The 22,569-nt window shown below is 39.7% G+C and overlaps 1 protein-coding gene across 10 annotated transcripts in view; it reads right to left on the bottom strand.

The window, feature by feature from the left end:
- Positions 1–22,569, bottom strand: part of ST18 (ST18 C2H2C-type zinc finger transcription factor) — a 183,603-nt gene that overhangs the window by 65,192 nt on the left and 95,842 nt on the right. For 6 of the 10 annotated variants that reach the window (XR_008331469.1, XR_008331468.1, XM_053396180.1 and 3 more), the window contains 3 exons: positions 20,346–20,452; positions 6,911–6,965; positions 3,143–3,173 (listed from right to left, as the gene is read on the bottom strand). Coding sequence is in view for 8 of the 10 variants with exons in the window: in XM_053396180.1 (XP_053252155.1) it covers positions 3,143–3,173; positions 6,911–6,965; positions 20,346–20,452 (193 nt within the window). In the remaining 2 variants the exon portion in view is untranslated. The remainder of the gene's footprint in view (positions 1–3,142; positions 3,174–6,910; positions 6,966–20,345; positions 20,453–22,569) is intronic. The other 4 variants (XM_053396174.1, XM_053396175.1, XM_053396178.1 and 1 more) reach the window with 1 other exon arrangement.

Here is a 22,569-nt window from a genome sequence, read left to right as displayed (position 1 = left end):
AGAGTCCGCAGAGTGAAGCCAAGGAACTGTGCGAAGAGATCGAGGAAGCGAGCCAAGAGGAAGCGAGCCAAGAGGAAGCTCTCCGGCTCGCGCCTCAGTTTAAATGGGGCCTGGCCGCACCCCTCCCAGCTAGCAGATTGGCTGGCTGGCGAATGACGTGGCTGGGAACCTCCGGGTGACGCGGGACTTCGTTCCTCATCCCTGTACGGGAGTGGGTGGCCACGTGGTCCTCTACAACTCCTCCCCACTGGGAAGTGGAGCGGATTTGCCAAACTGTAATAACCCAGCTCAGAATGTGACATTGTCCAGCTTGTAATGTTCACTTGGGGGGGGGGAGACTATGTTTCAAGATTCCTTGTGCTTTGAGGGCTGAAGACTGAATTCCTCCAGTGAGAACATACAGGTTGAGGGACACCCCATCATTTCCCCATTGATTATCAGGAGTGTGAAATGGAAGTGGGTTTTTTTTTGGGGGGACACCTCCAAATCAAGCTAGGAAAGTTCACTCAATGCTACTTGGGGTACTTGTCTGATCTCATAGCCACATTCAACACATCAGCTGCCCACACAGTTGGCACCATTGCTGGAATGCTTTAAGGCAGCGATAACTGCCTCCTCCCAATTCACCTCTCACTAGAGATGGGGGATAAATTTGATTCAGTTGACATTTAAAGGCGAACCTACCAAATTAGCATTTTCCAAAGAATACATAAACACAGCCATCCTTGAAATTTGCAGTTCTGTGAACTATGCAATGCTGTTCCACAGTCAAACAATATGTACAAAAATTCATATACTGGGGTAAAGTGTCCATAAAATTGCACTGATTAGGGAAAACAGCATACCAAAAAATGCATTAGAATAGGGAAATTGCTTTACAAAAATGTGTATATTAGACAAAAATATATTTAGGAGAAATTCATAGTAAACACTCGTGAATTTGTATGAGGACTTTTTTTAAAAAAGCAAACTGATGTGGAAATGTAGAGAACTGAGATTAAGATTATAAAAATAATAGAGAGAAATAAAAATTGACAGATCCACTCATCTCCACCTCCCACTTCTCAGGTGGCGAATGGGGTTTGGTATTTCATGTCACCATTCAAAATAAGCACTTGTCTTTCCCTGAACCACAGCAACATGATCCAGTGGTGAAACCTCCAAAATTAGGCAAGTATCTTGGCTCAGCTCTTGCCAGTGCCTGCTTAAACCATTTTCCTTTAGGCAAGCCTATCAAGGTATGTAGATGTTGGTGTGTCTGAATATTTTTACTGTTGATTTCAATAATTTTAAAATGTTTTTAATTGTTATTGATAATTTAAATATTTCTTGTAAACTGCTTAGAGGTTTTATTACAATCAAGTGGTAAAGAAATAAATAATAAAATCATGCACCCATTTCCTAAAGCCACCACCTGAGGGGAAGGAGTTCAGTTTTTGTTTCTACCTAACATGCTAATTTTGTATGTAAAGAACATTCCCACCCCCCCCATAGGGAATTTTGAATCATTTAATCCTCCCCAACTACCTGCAATCTGAAGTGGTAGAGTTCGGAAAAATATATATCACTCGATTCCACTGAATGGGCAAGCTGGCCTTGTCTCATAACCATGATGGTCCCTCGCATATTAATATGATATAATGCAGATTAATGAAGAATGATACCAGCACGTATTTAATCCCCTGTGCTATGAACCCAGGCACCAGTTGTCTCAGATAAAATATTCCCCCGAAGGGTGATCTATGCCCTAAAGTCTATGGAGTATGGCCAGATGTTCATTCTACTGCTGCAAGACTATTGGCATCCTTCGTCATGACTGATAGTGCTGTTGGCCTGCTGCCTCACTCCTTCTATTTAGTTGATTGTTGAAAGGGTGATAGGCAGCTGCTGCTCTTCACCATGGGATCAGCGTTGTGGGCCTTCATAGGCTTCAATCCTGTCATTACTCACTTGCCATGAATATGTTCATTATTATCATAACACCCTTGTAGAAAGGTGGCTCTACACAAAACACGAATATCCTTACCACAAATAGTATAAGCAAACATTTGAAACAACTTAGTTATTGATAAGAAACCTCTGCAAGGTTTAGCCAATACACTCTGAAATGATGAAATCCTGGTGAGATCTTCACACTTTTCATGCCCTACATAGGCATTCATTCCTCTCCTATTTCATGAGGGGAGAACCTGGACACTCATGCTAGTTCCACTGCCTTCCAACACATTCCTGTTACTTGGTCCCACCACTGTCCACTCATTGGGGGCTCTGATCACAGAGGGAGTCTCCTTGGTAGAACAGGCTTGCTGCGTACTTTGATTTGCAGCAGTGGGGTGGGGTAGGTGGTACTGGAAAAGCCAATCTGGTGCTCTCACCACCCTGACTTTTCTTCACATTATCCTGGTTTACGGTGGTAATGCTGCTGTAAGTAGGCCAGGTCTGTGGCACTACTCCTTCCCCTCCTACTCCCCCCACTGGAGATATTTCTCCCCACTAACTTCTGCTGGGCATCTTTAATAATAAAATAACAATAACCAGAAAGAATTTAAAGTGGCAGCCACCAGAAGAGGAGTAGTCCAGCCCATCTAGTTAACAGAACTGGAGTGTGTGTACAGTTTAATGCTCAGCTGCCTACTTACAAAACTGCCTACTTACAATAACAGAGGACAGGTCAAGAAAACATGAGAGGTCAACTTCAAACCCAGCTCAAGACATACACTGAAACTATCTGGGCTAGAACTTGAAGGTTAAATAAATTCCTTCTCCCCCAGCCAGTGCTACCTAAAGCAGAGGCAGATTTAGGGCAGCACAACCAATTTCCACACACAGAGTACAGGGGTCAAAGGAGAGCCTGCCTGCCTCCTTCTCAAAGTCTTGTAAGTGCTTGCCCAGCTTTGGCAATCTGGAAGGCCACAGATTGACCAACCTGGACCTCTGTGAAGTTCTCCTCATACAAGAACCTCTTGATAGGTTACAATATTTTTCTGGTGAACCTTAGAAAGCCTAGAGGCACTTAAAAACAACAACAACTTGAATTACTGTGAACACACCATCTGTCCTGGCTTACAGTTTGTAAGAGATGCAATAAATGTGGGATATAACAGCACTTCTTGTGACAAAGCTGAAGCTTCATGAATCTTACCTGAGCTCCTGTGCTATCGAATCCACGTGTGCTGTTGGTAAAAGAAGGGAAGACTGCATCAGTTTACATTTAAACTTCTGTGCACCTGCCTATTTCTGATGAGAGTTGAGAACCTGGGAGAACACAGGTGACTCTTTATTTCTCCCTAACCACAGGATTATTGCTGCTCATGGCAACTGCTAAAGTTGATGTTCAATTCCCATGGTTACTTATCTGTTAAAAAACAAAAACCCAAAACAACTCAGTACACAAGGAAGATGATCTTCAGCAGGAAAGAAAAAGCCACTGTACCTTTCCTTCTTCTTTTTTAATTGGATGTGCAGTGAGAACATTTTCTTTTCCTAAGTGATAATTTGATTTGGGAATGAGGAAAGCTGGTGTTTACAAATACCTGCCCACACAAGGCTATGCAGCATATTGAAAGAGCCAACAGGTGGTTCTAAAGATTACTCATGTTGCACAGGCAACATCCGTTGTCCCACTTCTGGGGAAATCCTGTTGCTCTATTAAGCCTGTGTGTGCAAGAGAGAGGCATTTTAAGCCCTAAATATGTTTAACTAGCTTGCTAAATGAGAGAGATCACCTTTTAAATGTTTAAAGAAAGTATGGCAGTGCATTAACTCTGATTAGAAACTGCTAAATGAAACCCAGCCAGTTAGTCAGTAGCTCCCTGCAGACTTGATCTAATGGAGGCTCACTACAATGTTCAGATATGCAGCAGTAACTTCATTATGCTGTTGCAATTACTCACTTCATTTGGGGATTGATCCTGATCTCACTGAACTATATAGAAATGCTGCCAGGGGAAGGCAGGGTGGGCTCTTAAAATAATGTCTATCTCTTTCTATCTATATCTTGCCCTCACCATTTCGGGCTTTTGTTATTGAAAGGCCCGTGGAAATTTTTTTTATAACAGTGAAGGGAGATTGGGTGATTTAAATCCCTTATTCCCTTGCAGTTGAATATATACAACATCTGAATGCTTTTGGCTGGTGGCAGGAGGAGTAATAGGAGTAAAAGCAACAGATTCAATAATCTCTGAAAAACAGCCATCTGCAAAGCAGCTCTGTGCTAAAACAAATTTTGAACAGTTGATCCTTGAACAGTTTCAGGAGGAAAGTTTTTGATCCTTCAGGGTGTGTCAAAATCTTGGCTCACCTTTAACTATGATACATTTATTTTGAAACATCTCAGAGATAGATTATTTCAGTTTTGTAATTTAGGAAGATAGCAAGCTATACACTGAATCAGACCACTGGCACATCTAACTCACTATTGTCTATGCTGGAAGCTGCTCCCCAGGGTATCAGACAGAAGTATTTCCCAGAAACACCTGGAGATCCAGGGACTGATCCTGTGACCTTCTCTTTGCAAAGCATCTGCTCTACCACTGAACTGCAGTTCTTTCCCTATTTGAATAAAGACTTCCAGCTATCCTTTGGTGCAGTGATTAATCAGCCAAATTTTTTTTTTTAAAATAGAATTGCTGAATACATTGTATTAGCCACAGAAAAATAGCCCAAATTAAGGATCCCATCACTATAACCATCTGCAAGCCACTTTGCTATAAGCAGCTTCTGTGTATCTTGGGTAACATTTAAATGACCCAATCTTGTGAGCAGAATTACAGCTTCCACCCATGGAGTTGGCACCCGACTAGGTGTGGGGTGTTGAGACCCACATGATCAGCTCCCTCCCAGCAATATGGGTACAATGTGGACACCTCAGTTCACAAGGTTGGGTCATTAAAATCTGACCCCCTCTATGTGACACCCACACATATGTAAGGTCCCACAAATGCAGTAAGGAATGTTTCCCTACACCCCTTCCCCCATTTATTTATTTTTTACAATATCATGATTGTGATTCACAACCCAACAGTAAGCTAGAAGGAAAGCAGTATGGGCTGAGTTGCTCCGGCTATGCCATGCCTGCCTTCACTGTAGGATTTGGTATAATGGGTAATGAGAAACAAAATTTGTAAATGGTAGTCAGGGCCGTATATAAATTAGTACATCATCCACATACAGGTTGTGATCATCCCTTGTGTAAGGATTGCTGTACAGAGTGAAATGAACACTTACTTTGTGATTATCTATTCATTACTTCCTATGTGGCAAGTGCTTTCCATATAAGACTGTGTGAAGTAGTTCTAAACAGTCTTAAATGGTCAAAGTGTTTCTCTTTGGTTGCCCAAAACGTTATGAGGAGTCATGGCTAGTTGGAATGTGGGCAAATCATAGCATTTAACAGCCCAGACACCCCTTCTAGAGAAGCACAGACAACTTTACTATAGATATTGTCAGCCTACTGAGATAACTTTTACCTATAGTTACCTTCGTAGGGGATAGTTTCAGCTGCCAGGGCTCCCTTGAAGCTGTTATGGTCCTGTTTTGCCTGCTCTCTGTATAACAGTGTTTGCCCCAATGGGACTTTGTCTGCCCTGACCTAACTTGGCCTGATGTGACTTGATTTGCCTATCTTGACCTAACCTTGCTTACTTGACCTCCTCTTGCCTACTGTGACCAGACTTGACTTGACCTTCCATGTGACCCTCAAGTGTCCATGGAACAAGACAACAATGGGCTGTGCATTGCAGTCTACATAGATCGCTGGTTTTAACCTCTCCTGGTCCCCCACATAACTACACAGATAACAAGGATGCCTGTGAGATCAGATCTGGCTCTGCTATCTGAGTAGCTGACTTCCCATTCTCTTCCAGCTCTGTGCTGCTCATAGGGCATTTCCGCAAGTAGTGGTTGAATCATTTTTTGCTACTATTTGCTTAGGATGTACACTTGATTTAAAAATGGACTCATCTATACTGCATTAGCAACATTCATACAGGGCATAAGTAAATAGATACTTCAAAGGCACTTTAGAGAGTCATGTGTAAAAACACCCTTAGGGCATATGTGGTTAATTAATTGCACTGGCAAATTAGACTTGTTAGCATTACATCTAGTCATTTAAGTTTAGCTACAACTTCATAAGTAAAATCTGCTTCAACTGGAGGTAAAATATCTCTATTTTATTTTACATATGCCCATTTCCCACTCACAATCAAGGGTCACAAAAAGCATTACCAATTATAATAAAAAGTTATTTTCCTTAAGGGGTTGTATGACTAGTCAATCATGTTTTCCAGATGTTTAGATCATTAAGGGGCCTTTTAATCTCAATATTACATTGCCATCTGTTCTTTACCCAATGAGAGGAAAACCGAAAGTTTAACTTTTTTATCATACATTTGAACAGATAAATACAAAAACATTAGGGACATTGCAGTGTTTTGGGATGGAAGCAGATCCAACTTTATATTGCTAAGGTTTTTTTTGTTTTTGTTTTTCAACTTGCCAATAGCAGATTTGATTCAACAAGAAGCAGACAAAACAGTAAAATGTATTCCCATGGTTTACCACAGTTTACATATAATTGGAAGAGGATGATTCTCGTTTGGGAGACAATACCTATTAAAATCACCGTCTGCATGTTCAAGGCCATTCTGCATCAACCTATCCAACAGCATTAGTTGGATTTTTAGATTATCTCTGTGAAATGATTGTGAGATTTTCTTTCCACCTCCACTCTCCCACACATCTAAATAACATTTCACTTCCTAATCTCTGCAGTTTGTGTCCTGGCTTGATTTAAAATGAGCCCTCAGGAAGGTGTAGACTCGCTGATGACACATTTGGGACCATGTGCAGAAATTTACATTTCATGGTGTGATGGGCACAGGGTCGTAGAAGGGGTCTTCTAACTCACCCTTGGTTCCTCTTGAACGTGTGTGTAGCTTTTTATCTTCACCATCTGCATCCATCTGTAACAGTAACAGAAAGTCTATTCACCATTGGAGGCGGTGGTGGGAGAATCGTTAACATGTCTTTACAAAGTTTCCATAGGCCAAGAACTTATTAATCTTGTCACTCAGAAAAAATGCCATCTGTGAATAACTTTTAAGCATAGTTCAGAAGATATTTGTAATGGAAAAATATTTAATTAAGCAAATGCTAATTATTCCTTTTGGGCGAGTGCCAATGTCTGCAAGCGATCAAGATTTATGTTCTGATCCCAATGAGGTTAAATAACTGCTGAGGATGGGATCATGAGAACATATGAAGAGCCCTGCTGGATCAGAGTAAAGATCCACTAATTCAGCATCCTCTTTCTCACATGCTTGTGTTGATGCCCTGTAGCAACTGATATTTGGTTGCATACTTCCCTGGAAGATGAAGGCTTCAATTAGTTATCAAAGCCAATGAGAAATTTGTCAGTCTAAGAATTTGTCAATCACCTTTTAAAGCCACACAAGCACCACACTGAATAACACTGAATTCAATATATTAATTCTTAGGCATGGGCTCCACAGAGAAGTCTGTCCTGAATCTACTGCCATTCATATTCAGTAACAATAAATTATGAAAGATGGAGGGGGAATCTCTTTGTTCACTTCCTACATATTGCATATGTATACAAATTGTATGCATCTATCATGGTTTCCTCACTCATCTTCCTTCACAACTAAAAAAATCCAAATGCTTTAGCCTTGCCTCCTATGGAAGATCATTTTTATTTCAGTTGCCATGGGGTCATACTAGTAATAAAACTGGATTTGGAACATCAACACATTGGTTCAATGGGAGCGCCATGTGCTAGCAAGCTAGGAATGGCATTACTAGAAATGCAGCATGTTTTTTTCTATGGTCTATGCACAAGGTTCTAACAAAGCATGGAATCTGGTGGAGACACAGCATGAAGGTGGTCAGTGAAGCTATAAATAACTCATTGATGTAACTTCAAAGAGTCATTTTAGCCACCACTTAGGATGGATGAATCTCTCCATTTTGGTTTTTCTGTTTCTAATTTTTCTCATCATAATCAGGTTATCAACTATTCCACATCTCTCTCTGTGTGTGTGTTCCCATTTCAGCATTTTAGTGAAAATTTCTCCAGATTCACACATTTTTGCAAGAATTCCCCCCCCCAAATATAATGCAATTTTATCTATTATTTTCACTAATACATATGTTATTAGACTCCGCCCCCCAATAGACACATATGCACATATTTGGCTACATATTATTTGGGTAGAGAACTGCATCACAAAATTCAGAAAAGTGTGAATTTTGAAGGCTAGATACTTTTTGTATCCAATTTTGTTGCATGAAGTGCAAATAGGGAGTTTTGCATTAAAATGTATGCCAAACATCTTGAGAACATCCCATATGCAGGCTAAAGTCTCCACAACCCAGAGCAGCTGGCTTCCAGAAATGCCCTTTGCCTCCAAAGGTGCCTCAGAGTGTTCAGCTGTTACCTAACTTAACTGTAAGCTTTCCCACACCTTCCTGCCAACTATGTGACTAATGCAACCATGTAACCAAATAAACCTCTAAATACCACCACCTCCAAATCCAGTACAGAGTAGGTGAAAAAAAAAACTAACAACACTGCTTGAACAATGTACAGTCAGGTTAAAAAAAATCCTAGGACTCAGCTACATTTGTAAAGATAAAGTGCTTTATATGCATGCTATACAGTCATACCTTGGGTTAAATATGCTTCAGGTTGAGCGCTATCAAAATGACATCACGTGCATGCACGGAAGCGGCGAATTGCAACCCGTGCACGTCCAGGCGTGCAGGCGCGGGTTACATTCGCTTCAGGATGCGAACGGGGATCTGGAACGGATCCCATTCATATCTAGAGGTACCACTGTATATAACACTGTGACACCAGATGGCCCTGTGGAGTCCCATCTTTTGCCAATGGGATTTCCCTCCATGAAGTTTACAACGCCTTTAACTGAATTGCTTTTGTGATGTGTCTAGATCCAGCCATGGGCAGCCCTGAAACAGAGAGTAGGCTGGTTGGATGCAAGAAAACAGCCATAATTTTATTGCATTATGGTAAAATATTAATAAAAATTAATAATAATAATAATAATAATAATAATAATAATAATAATAATAATTTTTATTTCTACCCCACCCATCTGGCTGGGTTTCCCCAGCCACTCTGAGTGGCTTCCAACAAAAGATTAAAAATACATTAAAACATCAGTCATTAAAAACTTCCCTAAAGAGGGCTGCCTTCAGATGTCTTCTAAATGCCATATAGTTATTTATTTCTTTGACATCTGATGGGAGAGCGTTCCACAGGGCGGGCGCCACTACCGAGAAGGCCCTCTGCCTGGTTCCTTGTAACTTCACTTCTTGTAGTGAGGGAACCGCTGGAAGGCCCTCAGAGCTGGACCTCAGTGTCCGGATTAAAAAAGAAAAGAAAACAGCCAAATAGGACCTTAGGGGACATAGTCATGGAATAGAAAGCCTGTGACCACACGCTAGATACCAGTGTCAATGTGTGTGCATTTGCTGACAGAGCAGCTTGGTCCCCTCACCCACATCCTGGGCTGGCCACAACAATGCTCCCAGATGCTTTATGTAGCTGGCAGGAACAGAATTGGCTACTCTAGATCAATCTTTTGTTCTAAAAATCCAACAGCAGAAACCAAAGAGCCACAAACAGCTATTTTGCTCTAGATCATAACACAGTTACACAGCCCACTATGGGATATTTCACATTGTGGAATGCCCTCCCATCATATGTCAAGGAGATAAGGAACTACACAACTTTCAGAAGGCATCTGAAGGCAGCCCTATATCAGGAAGTTTTTAATATTTGACCTTTTATTATGTTTTTGTATCTGCTGGAAGCTGCCCAGAATAGCTTGGGCAACCCAGCCAAATTGGCAGACTACTACTACTACTACTACTAGTAGTACTACTACTATTGTGGTGGCATCACTACCTCTGATTGCTGTGAAGGAGTCTGCGTTTTGGAAATGAAAAAGTTGGGGCAGAAAGATAATTGAAAGTTCTTCAATGATCAAGAGCTAAATATGCCAGCTAGATCCTTAGTCTGTCAAGTGGCTGAGCTAATGGACTGGAATGGCTGGTGTATGTTTTTCTCAAAAACCCAGGAAGCAGCTGGATCCTCCTTGAGAGTTCCTAAGGGGAAAGGTGACACCTCTCTCCCTGCTTCAGCCAAGGATGATGTAATCTCAATCTCTGTGTGAAGAAAAGAAGCATGTTTTCCTACATTTATATCCTGCCAAGGGAGCCAAGGAAGTATACATTTGGTTCCCAGGCACTGACCAGATCCAGGTCTACCTTATGTCAGCAAGCTGGTGTCCTCATGTGCCTTAAGACAAACTGAAACAGGTGGAAAGAGTTTTGAGCACTAGAAAGAACTCGGGGGAGGCTGCCTCTCTGGGGATTTGATGTGGAACAATGGATTTCTTCTTTGGAGGATTGCTATGCTTTTTGTTTCCACTCAGCTAGTATATTTGTAATAAACAATTCTACACCGTGTTTTTCAGTGATCTCACCAAACCAAAGTGAGTAGTTTCACTGTAACTTCTCCCTACAATCTTATATGGAAGGTGCACAACAATATTATGAAGTAGCTACACATGGAACATGTGCAAAGGAGGGTAACCAAGATGATAATGAGTCTGGAAACCAAGCCTTATGAGAAACAGTTGAGGGAGTTGGGTATGTTTAGCCTGGAAAAGAGGAGACTGAGAGGAGATACGATAGCCATCTTCAAATATCTAAAGGGCTGTTACATGGAAGATGGAATGAGCTTGTTTTCTCCTGTCCTGGGGGGTAGGATTCAAACCAATGCCTTCAAGTTACAAGAAAGATTCTGACTAAACATCAGGAAAAACTTTCAGACAGTAAGAGGTGTTCAACAGTGGAACAGAAGGTGGTGGAATCTCCTTCATTTGATAATAATAATAATAATAATAATAATAATAATAATAATAATAATAACACCAACTTTTATTTGTATCCCACCGTTCTTGGCCGAAACTGGGCTCAGGGTGGCTTGAGGTTTTTAAAGATTGGGTTCTTTAGTTGAGATTCCTGCATTGCAGGACTAGATGGCCCTCAGGATCCCTTCAAACTCTACAGTTCTAAGATTCGTGGTGTAGTGGTTAAGAGCAGTGGACTCGTAATCTGGTGAACCGGGTTCGATTCCCTGCTCCTCCACATGCAGCTGCTGGGTGACCTTGGGCTAGTCACATGTCTCTGAAATCTCTCAGCCCCACTCACCTCACAGAGTGTTTGTTGTGGGGGAGGAAGGGAAAGGAGATTGTTAGCCGCTTTGAGACTCCTTTGGGTAGTGATAAAGCGGGATATCAAATCCAAACACTTCTTCTTCTCTTCTAATGTTGCTATATATATAGTGGCAGCATATGATAACATGAACAACCAATGAAGTACTGTGTCCAAATGTTTCTTTCCATGACATTAGCATGACTGTATTCCAGTAAGGTCAACCAACATTTGGGCCTGCTCAGTGTGGTGGGTGGTCACTGGATATACAGATTATATGAGAATTGGAAAGTCTGCTAGAGAAGAGGAGAAGTTTGGTTTTCAACATATTACCTGGTGTTGAACTGGATATCCAGGTGGAAATAACAGCTAGGGAGTTGGAGATGCAGGAGTGTCTATTGGAGGCAAAGTTATGGGTTAAAGAGTAAGGTCAGGTGTCATCAGCATATTCATGGGACTGTGGATCAGGAAGAGATAGTGTGTGCAGAAAAAGAAGCAGAACCCAGGAATGGGTCTGTGAGGGATTCCAAAGGAACAAGTCCCTCTGATACATGAACCCAATACTAATGAGTTGAGCAGTAGTCTGGTAAAATAAGGCCGTACTATTTATTTATTTTTTAAAAATCTGATTCTAGGCATATGATGAAACAACTGCACAATGACCTCACAATTTGTTCAGAAGACAAAACCTCTGAGAACCTTTTAGTGATCACAGGGATCCAGACTGAAGCTGCTCCTACATTGGGTCTCTTCTATGTCACTGCAATAATGTGTAGCACGATTCATCATGTGGTTTCACATTGCATGGATGTGCCATATGGCGAGGGTGATGTGTACAGTAGGCCTCAAATTTCAATCACTCACCTCATCATCTAAAAACAGTTGGGTAAACGATAATCTCTGCAAATGCAAATTTATCTAAATTATACTGTTAGCATGTGCACCAGTTTTTCACATTTACCCAGCAGCTTCTCTGCATCCTTTCTATTTGTGTAGAAAAGCAGTGGCTGTCTGAAGTGCAAACGGGGCTTCTAAGTATCTGCTGAACATGGATATGGATGGAGTTTGCTCATGACATTTGTTCCCTGTTTACCAAACTGGTTTTTGTTTAGTGAATGTATTTTCCTCCATCATATACAGAAGGATACAACTACATAATGTTGAGATTTATGGTTAAAGTCCGCATGAAACAAGGGGATACATTCCTCTTCAAGATTGTGAGGAAGAATAAAGGGGGCTGAGTTAACTAGCTGAAGATGAAACAACATTTGTGTGCCTCTCTATTTCCCCCCTGCTAATTATTACAGAGGGCTACATGAGACACAGAACATATGGTACATGACATATGACCCAAATAGCTCTTTACAGGAATAAACAAGCAGTCAAATGCTTGAACAGATTTTTGAAAATGTTGTGCAAATACTTGAATAACTCTGTTGCTGCTGTGTTTGTCTCATGCAATCACAAACTAGAAATATACTATACTATATTTGCAATTTCCAGAAACTGAATGTCATATTTTCATCTGCTAGATTTATAGCTAATGGTTCGCAACACAGCGATTAAAAATAAGGTGTCTGTTTGTTCAGAAATGAAAACTTGCCCATGGTTGCTTGCTGCCATTCAAGCCTAATACAGGGTTGGTTGCAATGTGACTGCAATGGTAATGGGGAAACGTAGCTCTGTTCTCTGATGCTGAGTAGTGATTGAAGGCACTGACCTGCCATAGACTTATAATAGGGGAGCAGGTGTGGCAATGATGGACTTTAATTTCCTTTAATAAACCTTTTATGTGCCACACTTTTACTGCCATTCTATGCTCTCCAAGGTCCTGCACATAATAGGTTCATTACTTTTGATTACTATAGTCTATTGAGACAAACAACTCCAGAACACACTATATATTATGTTCAGTTAAACCAATACAGACTATTTATCCAATGTGCATTATTTCACCTGCAACTCTGCTGACAAAATTAACAGCCGCTCCTGTAAGCTAAAACTGTTTAAAACCACTGGTACTCCTTTGTCATCATTTCATAATAAATACCGCACCAATCACTACATTTCTCTTTTAACTGTGTAACAAAAAAAGGGGGGCTGCCTCTTTTTAAGCAGCAGTTACTTGGGGTTTTATTTTGTCATGAATATTTAAAAACCACACAATGGATGAAAACCAGCAGCCAAATCAATATAGGTGATTCTTTCTATTGATTTTCTTTCTTTAGGAAAATCATTTGAATTTATGACAGATGTTTAAACAGATTAAGATTAAACTGGCTAAGGCCTGTTTAGTATGATGAGCATAGCACTGTAAACCCATCATCATGGGCTGAGGGCGTCTGTTGCATATAAAACAGTCCACTCACACACAACTAAAAAAAAGAGGGGGGAGCTTTATTTCTCAGGAAACTGGGTGTAATCCACATAGTACAACAACTGTGCAGTTTTCATTCATTTAAGTGGGTCTTTTGCAGGGCTGTCAAATGAACTTGAGGGATTATTCCTACTGCCTTTGATAGAGACTGGTGCAATCTTATACTTGGTCTCCTCAGAAATTAGTCCCCTGGAGTTCAATGGGACTTACTTCCAGGGAAATGTCTACAGTTCTGAAGCCTAAATTTCCTTCATATGACTTAACTTCAGTTACCTTACATTACCATACACCTTCCTAAAAAGGAAGTTGTTGTGAAATAAGCCACACTTCCAGGTAGGGCGATTAGAATGTGGGTGGCACAACAACTTTTCATCATCAACTCTGGGAAGAATCTTTTATTTTTATGTTCAAAGGATATATCATTTTGTGTTTAATTCAAGGGAGACTGGTTTACATCAGTAGCAATAAATATGGCATAGCTAGATGTCATCATGACCCAACAGCCCAATGCTCTGCTATAACCAGCATCCTCTCACAATCCATGACAATTAATAGATGACTATTTTGTCCCATCGCTTTAATTCTTAATTCTACATATTTGCAGAACATGTACTACTAGTACATAGAAAAGAATCAACTTACCATGACTCTTTGGGTGAACTTTATGTAGTACTGAAATTACTGGAAATAAAGAATAGTCAACCTCTCACAATATGCTTATGTCGCTACAGGATATTTTCCCAAATAAGGCCCATGTTTAATAGGAAGTTTCATTATTTGTACCTAATTTATGCTGCAGTGCCTGGACCATTTGTTGTGGCCTCAGTGGGACTACTATGGAACTTCACTGAGGTGGGCATCCCTTAAATAGCATGGACAGGAGAAGACAATCATGCATGTGTTCAGTCAACACATGGGAGGGTCAATGAGACAACCATCTCCTCTTTGCAGACCTCCTTTATTATTCCAGTTTAAACCAGGCACTGTTTCTTTGCTTACTGCATCAAGGAACAGATTTAGGCCTAGTTTTCTAGCCTAGTCATCTCCTCAAATGTACTTTTCTAGATGCAGGTATGAGTTTCTTCATGCATGTTTGTATCTATTGTATGGAGGCAGTGAGGTGAGCTCTATCTCCAGTTTGAAGTGGTAGAGTCCAAGCTGGTTTACCAGCTTAGCAAGAACTTCAAGCAAATGCTGCAGTGATGCAGCCGTCTCCATAATGGTCAAAATGCCATACTGATAAGTTGTCCAGAATCCCATCTACTATTTCTTCCATTGCTCCCTGGAGTGGTGCATGGCACCACAAAAGTGACCAGATGAATACCCTTCAAGTGTGGAGGAGAAAGTGGGATCATCCCCAATTGCCAAGCCCCACATCACCAACTTCCTTGCCAGCCGTCCCCATATGCTCATCAAAGGTAAGAAAGATTCTTGCTGCTCCCCCCAATAGTCCCTGGCTCACTGTGTCTGGGCTCACAAAGCAGGTTGAAAACTTCTATTCTGGGAAGTTATGCATAAGAGAAAAGTGTGGTGGAGGTGAAATAAGTTCAGTAAGATATGTCATACGCACCACAAGTTTAAAGTGTTCTGTGCTAAATTCTGAATAGGAAAAACAACTCTCTCCAGTAGAAATAGAAGAATTAGAAGAAATAGAAGAAAGTAATATATTTCACTAACATTGTGCAGAAAAAAGAAGACAAAAATCCAAGCTTACATGGCTCCTGGACAGGGCCGTCTTTACCTGGAGGTGCAAGGGGTGCAGGGCACTCGGGCGCCGAATTCTGGAGGCACCAGGCGCCCACTGCTGAAGCTGCCTAAGCTCTTAACTATCTACCTGTTATGAAATAATAAATAATTTTGATCAATCTAGAAAAATAAAATACATATATACAATGGTACCTCAGGTTAAGAACTTAATTCATTCTGGAGGTCTGTTCTTAACCTGAAACTGTTCTTAACATGAGGTACCACTTTAGCTAATGGGGCCTCCTGCTGCTGCCGCGCTGCTGGAACGATTTTTGTTCTCATCCTGAAGCAAAGTTCTTAACCCGAGGTAATATTTCTGGGTTACGGGAGTCTGTAACCTGAAGCATCTGTAAGCTGAAACGTCTGTAACCCGAGGTACCACTGTACCTAGGTATTACCAAAATGTATACCTACTGTTTCACTAAAGGACTTTTGACTTTGTGGCCTCATTTACCAAAGACACGCCGTGCCAGCGGCAGCACTTGTCATCCACAATGGGGCGCTGGGCAGATCTTTGCACTTCAACAGCGCATATACTAAAAACCCCACTACTCCTGGAGGAGTAGCCAAGTTAGTCTGTTGCATCAAAAACAAGGAGTCAGATTTATTGTCGCATTGTTTTCTGCAGAAGAGCTACTTCATCAGATACATCAGTTTTTACTTTTACAGTACAGTCTCCACCTATTACAAGAAGCTTTTCTGTTCATTAGAAAAACAAACCTAAAATTTGATGAATACCACTGCAGGGAAAATTGTTTTATTTTATTGTTCAGGTTTAAGAGATATAACAGCACTAGAGTTTATATATTAATATGAATGTTAATTATTTTTATGTAGAGTTTACAACATTATTCCCAATTTCTAAGTAAAGGCTGCCATATTAAGAATACTTACTGGGATGCATATTTTGCAAACAGACATAAAATATATATTATGATTTAATCAAGACTTCCTTTAAGTATGTGTTCACACAATGGAGCATTAGAGTTCATTTGACACTAATGATTTTCATTTTAATAAGGCCTTCAAAGAGCTTTTATATTCACTGATGACAGGTAGTGTTTTATGACATCTTAAAATAAAAATATTATGCTTTGCCCTGAGTTTCTGGGAAGAGCCTTCATATCATTTTGGAGTGAAATGCAAAAAGATTATGTACATTTAAGGTCCCCCCCCCAAAAAAAGTGTGCATTGTGGCTCTCCCATAAAAATCTATTTAAAAATGTTCATCTTTTCTTAATGGACAGTATCAGACAGAGAGAGAGAGAGAGAAATACAAATGGATTTGCCTTGCTGACAGCAGTTTAAGCCGATATCACTGGATAGGCACAATTTTGGTACCACTGAACTTTATACAGTAGTTCTAACAGCTTGAACCTAATATGACCTGTCTGCTTGTCTTAATTTTAGCCTACATAATCAAGGCTGCAGTTCTGTAGTATGTCCAACTGAAGTCAATGGAACTTCTGAGTAGACATGTAAACAATTGCATTGCAAAACACAAAGGTATGTGCTGTGCTGGAGCTCTTGGTGGGTGATCCCAGTGTAATTTTAAAAATAAAATGAAGACAGCCATCATCTGACCTAGTTTGGATTGAAGGTCATAACATAGGCATAGGAGTCCAACCCTTTGCCAAAACCACAACACCAGTCTAGATTTTTCTAGAAGCTACGGAAGGGGAAACTTGCAAGCTAAACTTTCATCAGAAGCTCCAAATGCACAACTCCTACTTAACATGCAGTATGGCCCTTGTATAACTAAGAGCCTCCACACTACATGTTAGGTTATTTTATATGTATAAAGCTAGCTACTAAAAAATCCTCTGCTTTTCCTCAGCAATGAAGTGCTTTCCTGAGTAAAGTGGCCTTCTATCACTTTCAAAATATATCCAGAAATGGTCTGCATACATATGAAGATCTATTGATGCCTTACTTCTAGATTACTCAACACTTGGGACAAAGTTCCTTCAGCATGTGCTTCTCACATAATGCCTCTGGGAGCAGCTCCCATGTTTTATATGATCATGGCAGTCTTAAGAAAAGAGTTGCTACTACCTCACAAGGTGTTGGAGCCAGATACATGGAGATAATAGTTCATGTCTTCAGTTCCTTATGTCATCCCAGCCCACTCATGAGTCTACAGGTACCCAATTGCAGCCTCAGAAACCATCACCCAGAAGATGCTAGATGTATGAGCCAACACTCAATAACTTAAAGGCCAACTACATAAAATATTAAAAGGCACTCCTAATAATGTCTTACACAGAAGTAAATTTCATTCATGTCATTGGAGCTTAGTATCGGATAAATGTGTGTGTTTATAATATTGCAATTTAAATGTGTGACTGTATTTGTGCACCTTACTCCCTTTTTAAAAAAAACCCCACAAAAAATATCAAGGGAATGTGTTAATCCAGATCAGGATCCAGATCAGGATGATTAACCCTTTCCCATACTATTTCACACTGAAAATCAGCTCAGTTGAAGCACCATTTGTATTCATATCATTTCCCCTTCCTTGGCAAATAGCAGCTGAAGGGAGAAATGCCATGGGAGAAAAAGTTGGTTCTTATGTTGTACCATGACCATGATCTGGACTGGAGCCTTCACTTTTTATAGATATTAAAAACGATATTCAAGTATGATTACATATTTAGTGTGTCATCTAGTTTGGCCATCAGTCCAATGCCCCCACTGAAAAGGTTTGGGTTTGAGCTAACATATGGTGACGCAAACATTTTATCTGTGGTGGTTAGTGTGATGGCTCATTCACCTCAGCAAAAAAGAGATGAGGAGAAAAAATTAAAAAGAAGAGACTAAGTCTCAAACTGGTACCGCTGAAAGGATAATTTAGTAGTATTTGTAAAATGATTGGGGCATTCAGATAAAAACTGTTCAGGAGCACTGCAAATCACTAATATGTGAAATATAAACATTACAATGAATTCAAAATGCTGAAGCAAATCAATAAATGACCCCATGCTTGCAAGTCGCCACTTGATACTACAGCCTGTGAGTGATCAATACCTTTTTGGACTTTGAAAGAAAGTCATAGAGCTGGGTAGTAGCTACCAAGCACAACACGTTAGATTGAAAAGAGGGTAGTCCAAAAGCTAAGTCCTAAATGTTTATTATGTGTCCAGGGCAAGATCATGCGGTGCTGGAAATGGAGAAAAGTTCTGCTGCCAGGGATCAGGTTGTAAATCGGCATAAAATTTACTGGGTTATTATGAATAACAATGGTCACTTGTATATGTATGTCTTGGTTACAAACAAGATGTCAATTCACTTGCAATTTATACAATGTAGATCAAAAGGAAATTGTTGCCTAGAGGAAAGACTGAAGCCAAATCAACAAAATTGCATATGGAATCTTTAAATCTATTTAAAATAGGATGAATATTACTGTTTGGATAGGAGACTAAAGCCAAATCAACAAAAGTGTATATGAATGCTTTTAATCCATTTAAAGTAAGAGAAATATTATACTTCAAACACATACCCCACTCTCTTAGTAGAAATCATACATTGTTATCTACAATGCAAAGGAAGTTGTTGAACAATGCAGACTATTGCTTCAAAAAAGGTCCATGACATACTTTTTAGCACTTGCCAAGAAACAATCTAAAGTATTCTTCTCTCCCCGCCCTCCGTCATGAATTCTTTAGTCATGTTTCATTCCCCCCCCTCCTTCAGCAGGTATAAAATGTAAAAATTGGATTGAAGGATCTTTTCAGTGATGTGTAGCTTTTTGGATTTTGATAACTTCTTTTTCAAACACAGTATTTTCCATTTCAACATTATTGCTGGTGCTTCCCCAAAACGAAAAATGAATGGTGCAAATTTGACTGCTTCAGCTGTGTTACTATCCTCCCAAACTAAAATAAATAAGTCCAAACACTAAATCTAAATCTGAAAACAGATTCAATTTGAGACTACATACCGTGTAATCCATTCTAGGACACCATGATTACTGATGGCCAAATGCTATGTATATTTTTGAAGGAGTATTTTTCAAAGGGGGTCTAATATTTGAAAATGCATAACGGTGGAATAAATGTTAGACCAGAGACAAGCTTGGATGGTTCTGTAATGAGGATGATTTATTTTGATTCTCACTTCTGATTTCAGAGTTGTCACTGCTGTTGTGTTCCTCATCCATGCAACTTTGCACAACTGGCAGTGCTGAATATAAACCAAAGCCATATGTTTATGTCCTTTTGCCAAACGATTACAGCAAATAGTTCTATTATTCCCTTAGGTAACTAATGTGTGCCAAGGATTTCTATTAGTCTGCTTTACCAAGGCATCAGAGGGTAAAGTCGCAGCTTTATGAAATGAGGGGGCAGGTGCCAGCTTTATATTTTCAGAACAAATATGTAAAAAAAAATATACCACATAAAAGATTGGACAGCACAAGCCGAAACAGAATCTTAATTTTAAATAAATAAATAAATAAATATCTGTAGGATTCCTTTTACAATGAAATGTGTTTTTTGAATAGCCTATGACAGAAAACCATTTAAAATATAAATAACAAACTATGTTTATGTGCAGTCAAGCACATGATGTGCACTGCAAACATTAAACATGTTAAACACATGCAAAACATGTGTGACATTGCAAACATGCAACATTTGGTGCATGTTTTGTGCTGTATTATTATTTTTAAATTCTTATAATGAAAATGGTACATATTAAAATATATTTTCAATTCTGATGAGTACATGCGGCTCTGAAAATATTGTTGCTGCTTGCTCATTTGAGAATGAGACAGCATCAGAAGCGTCGGCCTGTTGTATTGAGAAGATGCTACATGGACCTATCAAATTTTGTTAAGAGTTTAAATGAAGCCAAAGTTTGGAAGTCATAATGAGATTTCCAAATGGAACAGCAGCTCAATAAATGAAATCACATACTTTCCACTCAAAACTAAACACTAAATGCATTCTCCCACCTTTGCTTGCTTCGGAGCAAAATTATGTGCAAATTCCAAATGACCAAATCCGTCTCTCGGACCAAAATGTCTTGTTTGACTTAACAGATAATCCAAAAATTCATTCTCTGTAAGAAAGAATGCAAAATGAATGAGCAAAATCACAGACCAAGCAGGAGGAACGTGTGCTAAATTTCTACTCCCCTCCTGTCCTGTTATCAGCGTACATGTGAAGAGTCTGCCCTGTGCTTTTCAGTGGGTAAACTTCCATTACTTTGAAAAGAATTGTAAGTGCACCTATACGAAATTCAATCCTGCTCTTAAAATAGTTTTATATTTTGAGGATCTGATGCTAACATTTGAGCACACATGGTAGATGTGAGCATTATAAATTTAAGTTATGGAGAATTAAATTGTTCTGTTTAAAACTAAGAAGGAAACTTGCTACTTAACTGACACCTACATTATATATTTGGAAATAAGATGCATAGATTTTACAAAAGAGTACTTAATTTTGCATAAGAGAGCCAGAGGAGAGGAGAGGAGAGGCTAGAAGAGGAACAGCTGCTGCTGGACTCAACTCCCATCAGTCCCAGCTACCGGGACCAAGGATGATGGGAGCTGTAGCAAAGCAACGTCTGGAGGGCAATGGGTTGTCCACTCCTGTGCTAGAGGGTTAGACTTGAAAGACATTCTGTGATGACTCATTTAATAAATACTGGTTGGTCTTTCTTTTTGCAGTATATTGCAATGGTTGGATGAAACGACCTTGGATAAGGGATACTTATAAAGTAGCCCAAAGTTACTGTCCAGTGCTCCATCTCCATAGAATTAAAACTTAAACAGTTCTTTAGCAGTTCTATCGCTGTGCAGAGTAGAACCTGTTTGAGAAAGGAAGGGGGCACCAATGAGTCTTTATAGGCAATGACAGCTGCAAAGCAGGGCTTAATAATTTGTGCAATGGCTCAGTGTTAGATTAAACAAGGAGGAAGTGCATGATGTAGGAATAAATAGAAATATCCTGAGCAGGCGCAGAGTGCATTTCCTTCATCACTGAATTAATGACAAGGAGTCTGCACATATCAGAACTAATAGGTAAGAATGTCCAAATCATAGGTCAATGTAGACTTGAGACCCAACGTGACTTTTTCTAGAAATTAAATGCTCATGCTACAAAGGGCACACTGATATAATGATGATGATTAAATGTACCACCATCAATATATGCAGCATTTTACAGAGTAGCAACATGGTGTTAGGCAAAGACAAGGAGTTAACAGTCTAAAATTCCACACAAAGTCAGCTATAGAGAAAAGGAAGGAAGATGATGCTTACGCTAAAAAAGAGAATAATATGCTGAAGGAGAACATCTAAGGGGCGAAATAAGGATTTCTTGGTTAGAGATCTAGGACCAGCAAGTATGCCTCACCCCAAGGAATGAGGTCAGGTTTTAGTCAAGTTAGCATAAGTCACTATTTATGTCACTACATTTTAAGTTGATTCATGGGATTGTTTTGGTTATCATATTAAATCAATGTCTGGCTTAACTATTTGCAACATTCAGTCCCCCATCTTTTACATAGGTTTTATATAATGATTCATTACTGGAAGACTGCCAGCTAGATGGTTTTAAAAGGGGGTTAGATAAATTAATGGTGGATAAGGTTATCAATGACTATTAGTCATGGTTCTCTCCAGTATCATGGGTAATATGCCTCTGAGTACCAGATGCTGGGATTCACAAGTGCTCTTGTGCTCATGTCCTCCTTGTGGGCTTCCCTTAGGCACCTGGCTGTCCACTGTGAGAACAGAATGCTGGACTGTGTAGATTTTGAGTATGATGCAGCAGGGCTTGTCTTATGTTCTTATCAATGCAGTACACCAGATAAAGTGAAGCTCACTTGGTACATTAAAGTTGTCATGTAAATTAAAGAAGCCAGAAGTGTTAATGTTAATCCCTCAAGATATACAAGCTACATTAACACTTAAGGAATCAAATTGAATAACTTGCATTTGCGTATCTACCTGCAGCACCGATGCTAACCTGAGAGTTTTTGATATTGAATAGTTTGCTTACTGTTCTCTAAATAAGAAGACAGCAGCAGAAGATGAGTGCTCAGAAATTACTCTGAATCTAGTTCTTTGAGAAAGTTTACATTAGTGTCAATTTGTTCTTTTAATATTGAAAGCTGAAAAAATGTTATTTAGTAATGCTAAACTTTGGGTACACTCCCTTGTCCTGGAA

This window comes from Podarcis raffonei, chromosome 7 (assembly GCF_027172205.1).
Source record: "Podarcis raffonei isolate rPodRaf1 chromosome 7, rPodRaf1.pri, whole genome shotgun sequence".
In the NCBI taxonomy this organism is placed as follows: Eukaryota; Metazoa; Chordata; class Lepidosauria; order Squamata; family Lacertidae; genus Podarcis; species Podarcis raffonei.
The sequence above is the reverse complement of the archived record's forward strand: the minus strand, read 5'-3'. Positions and strand labels throughout refer to the sequence as shown.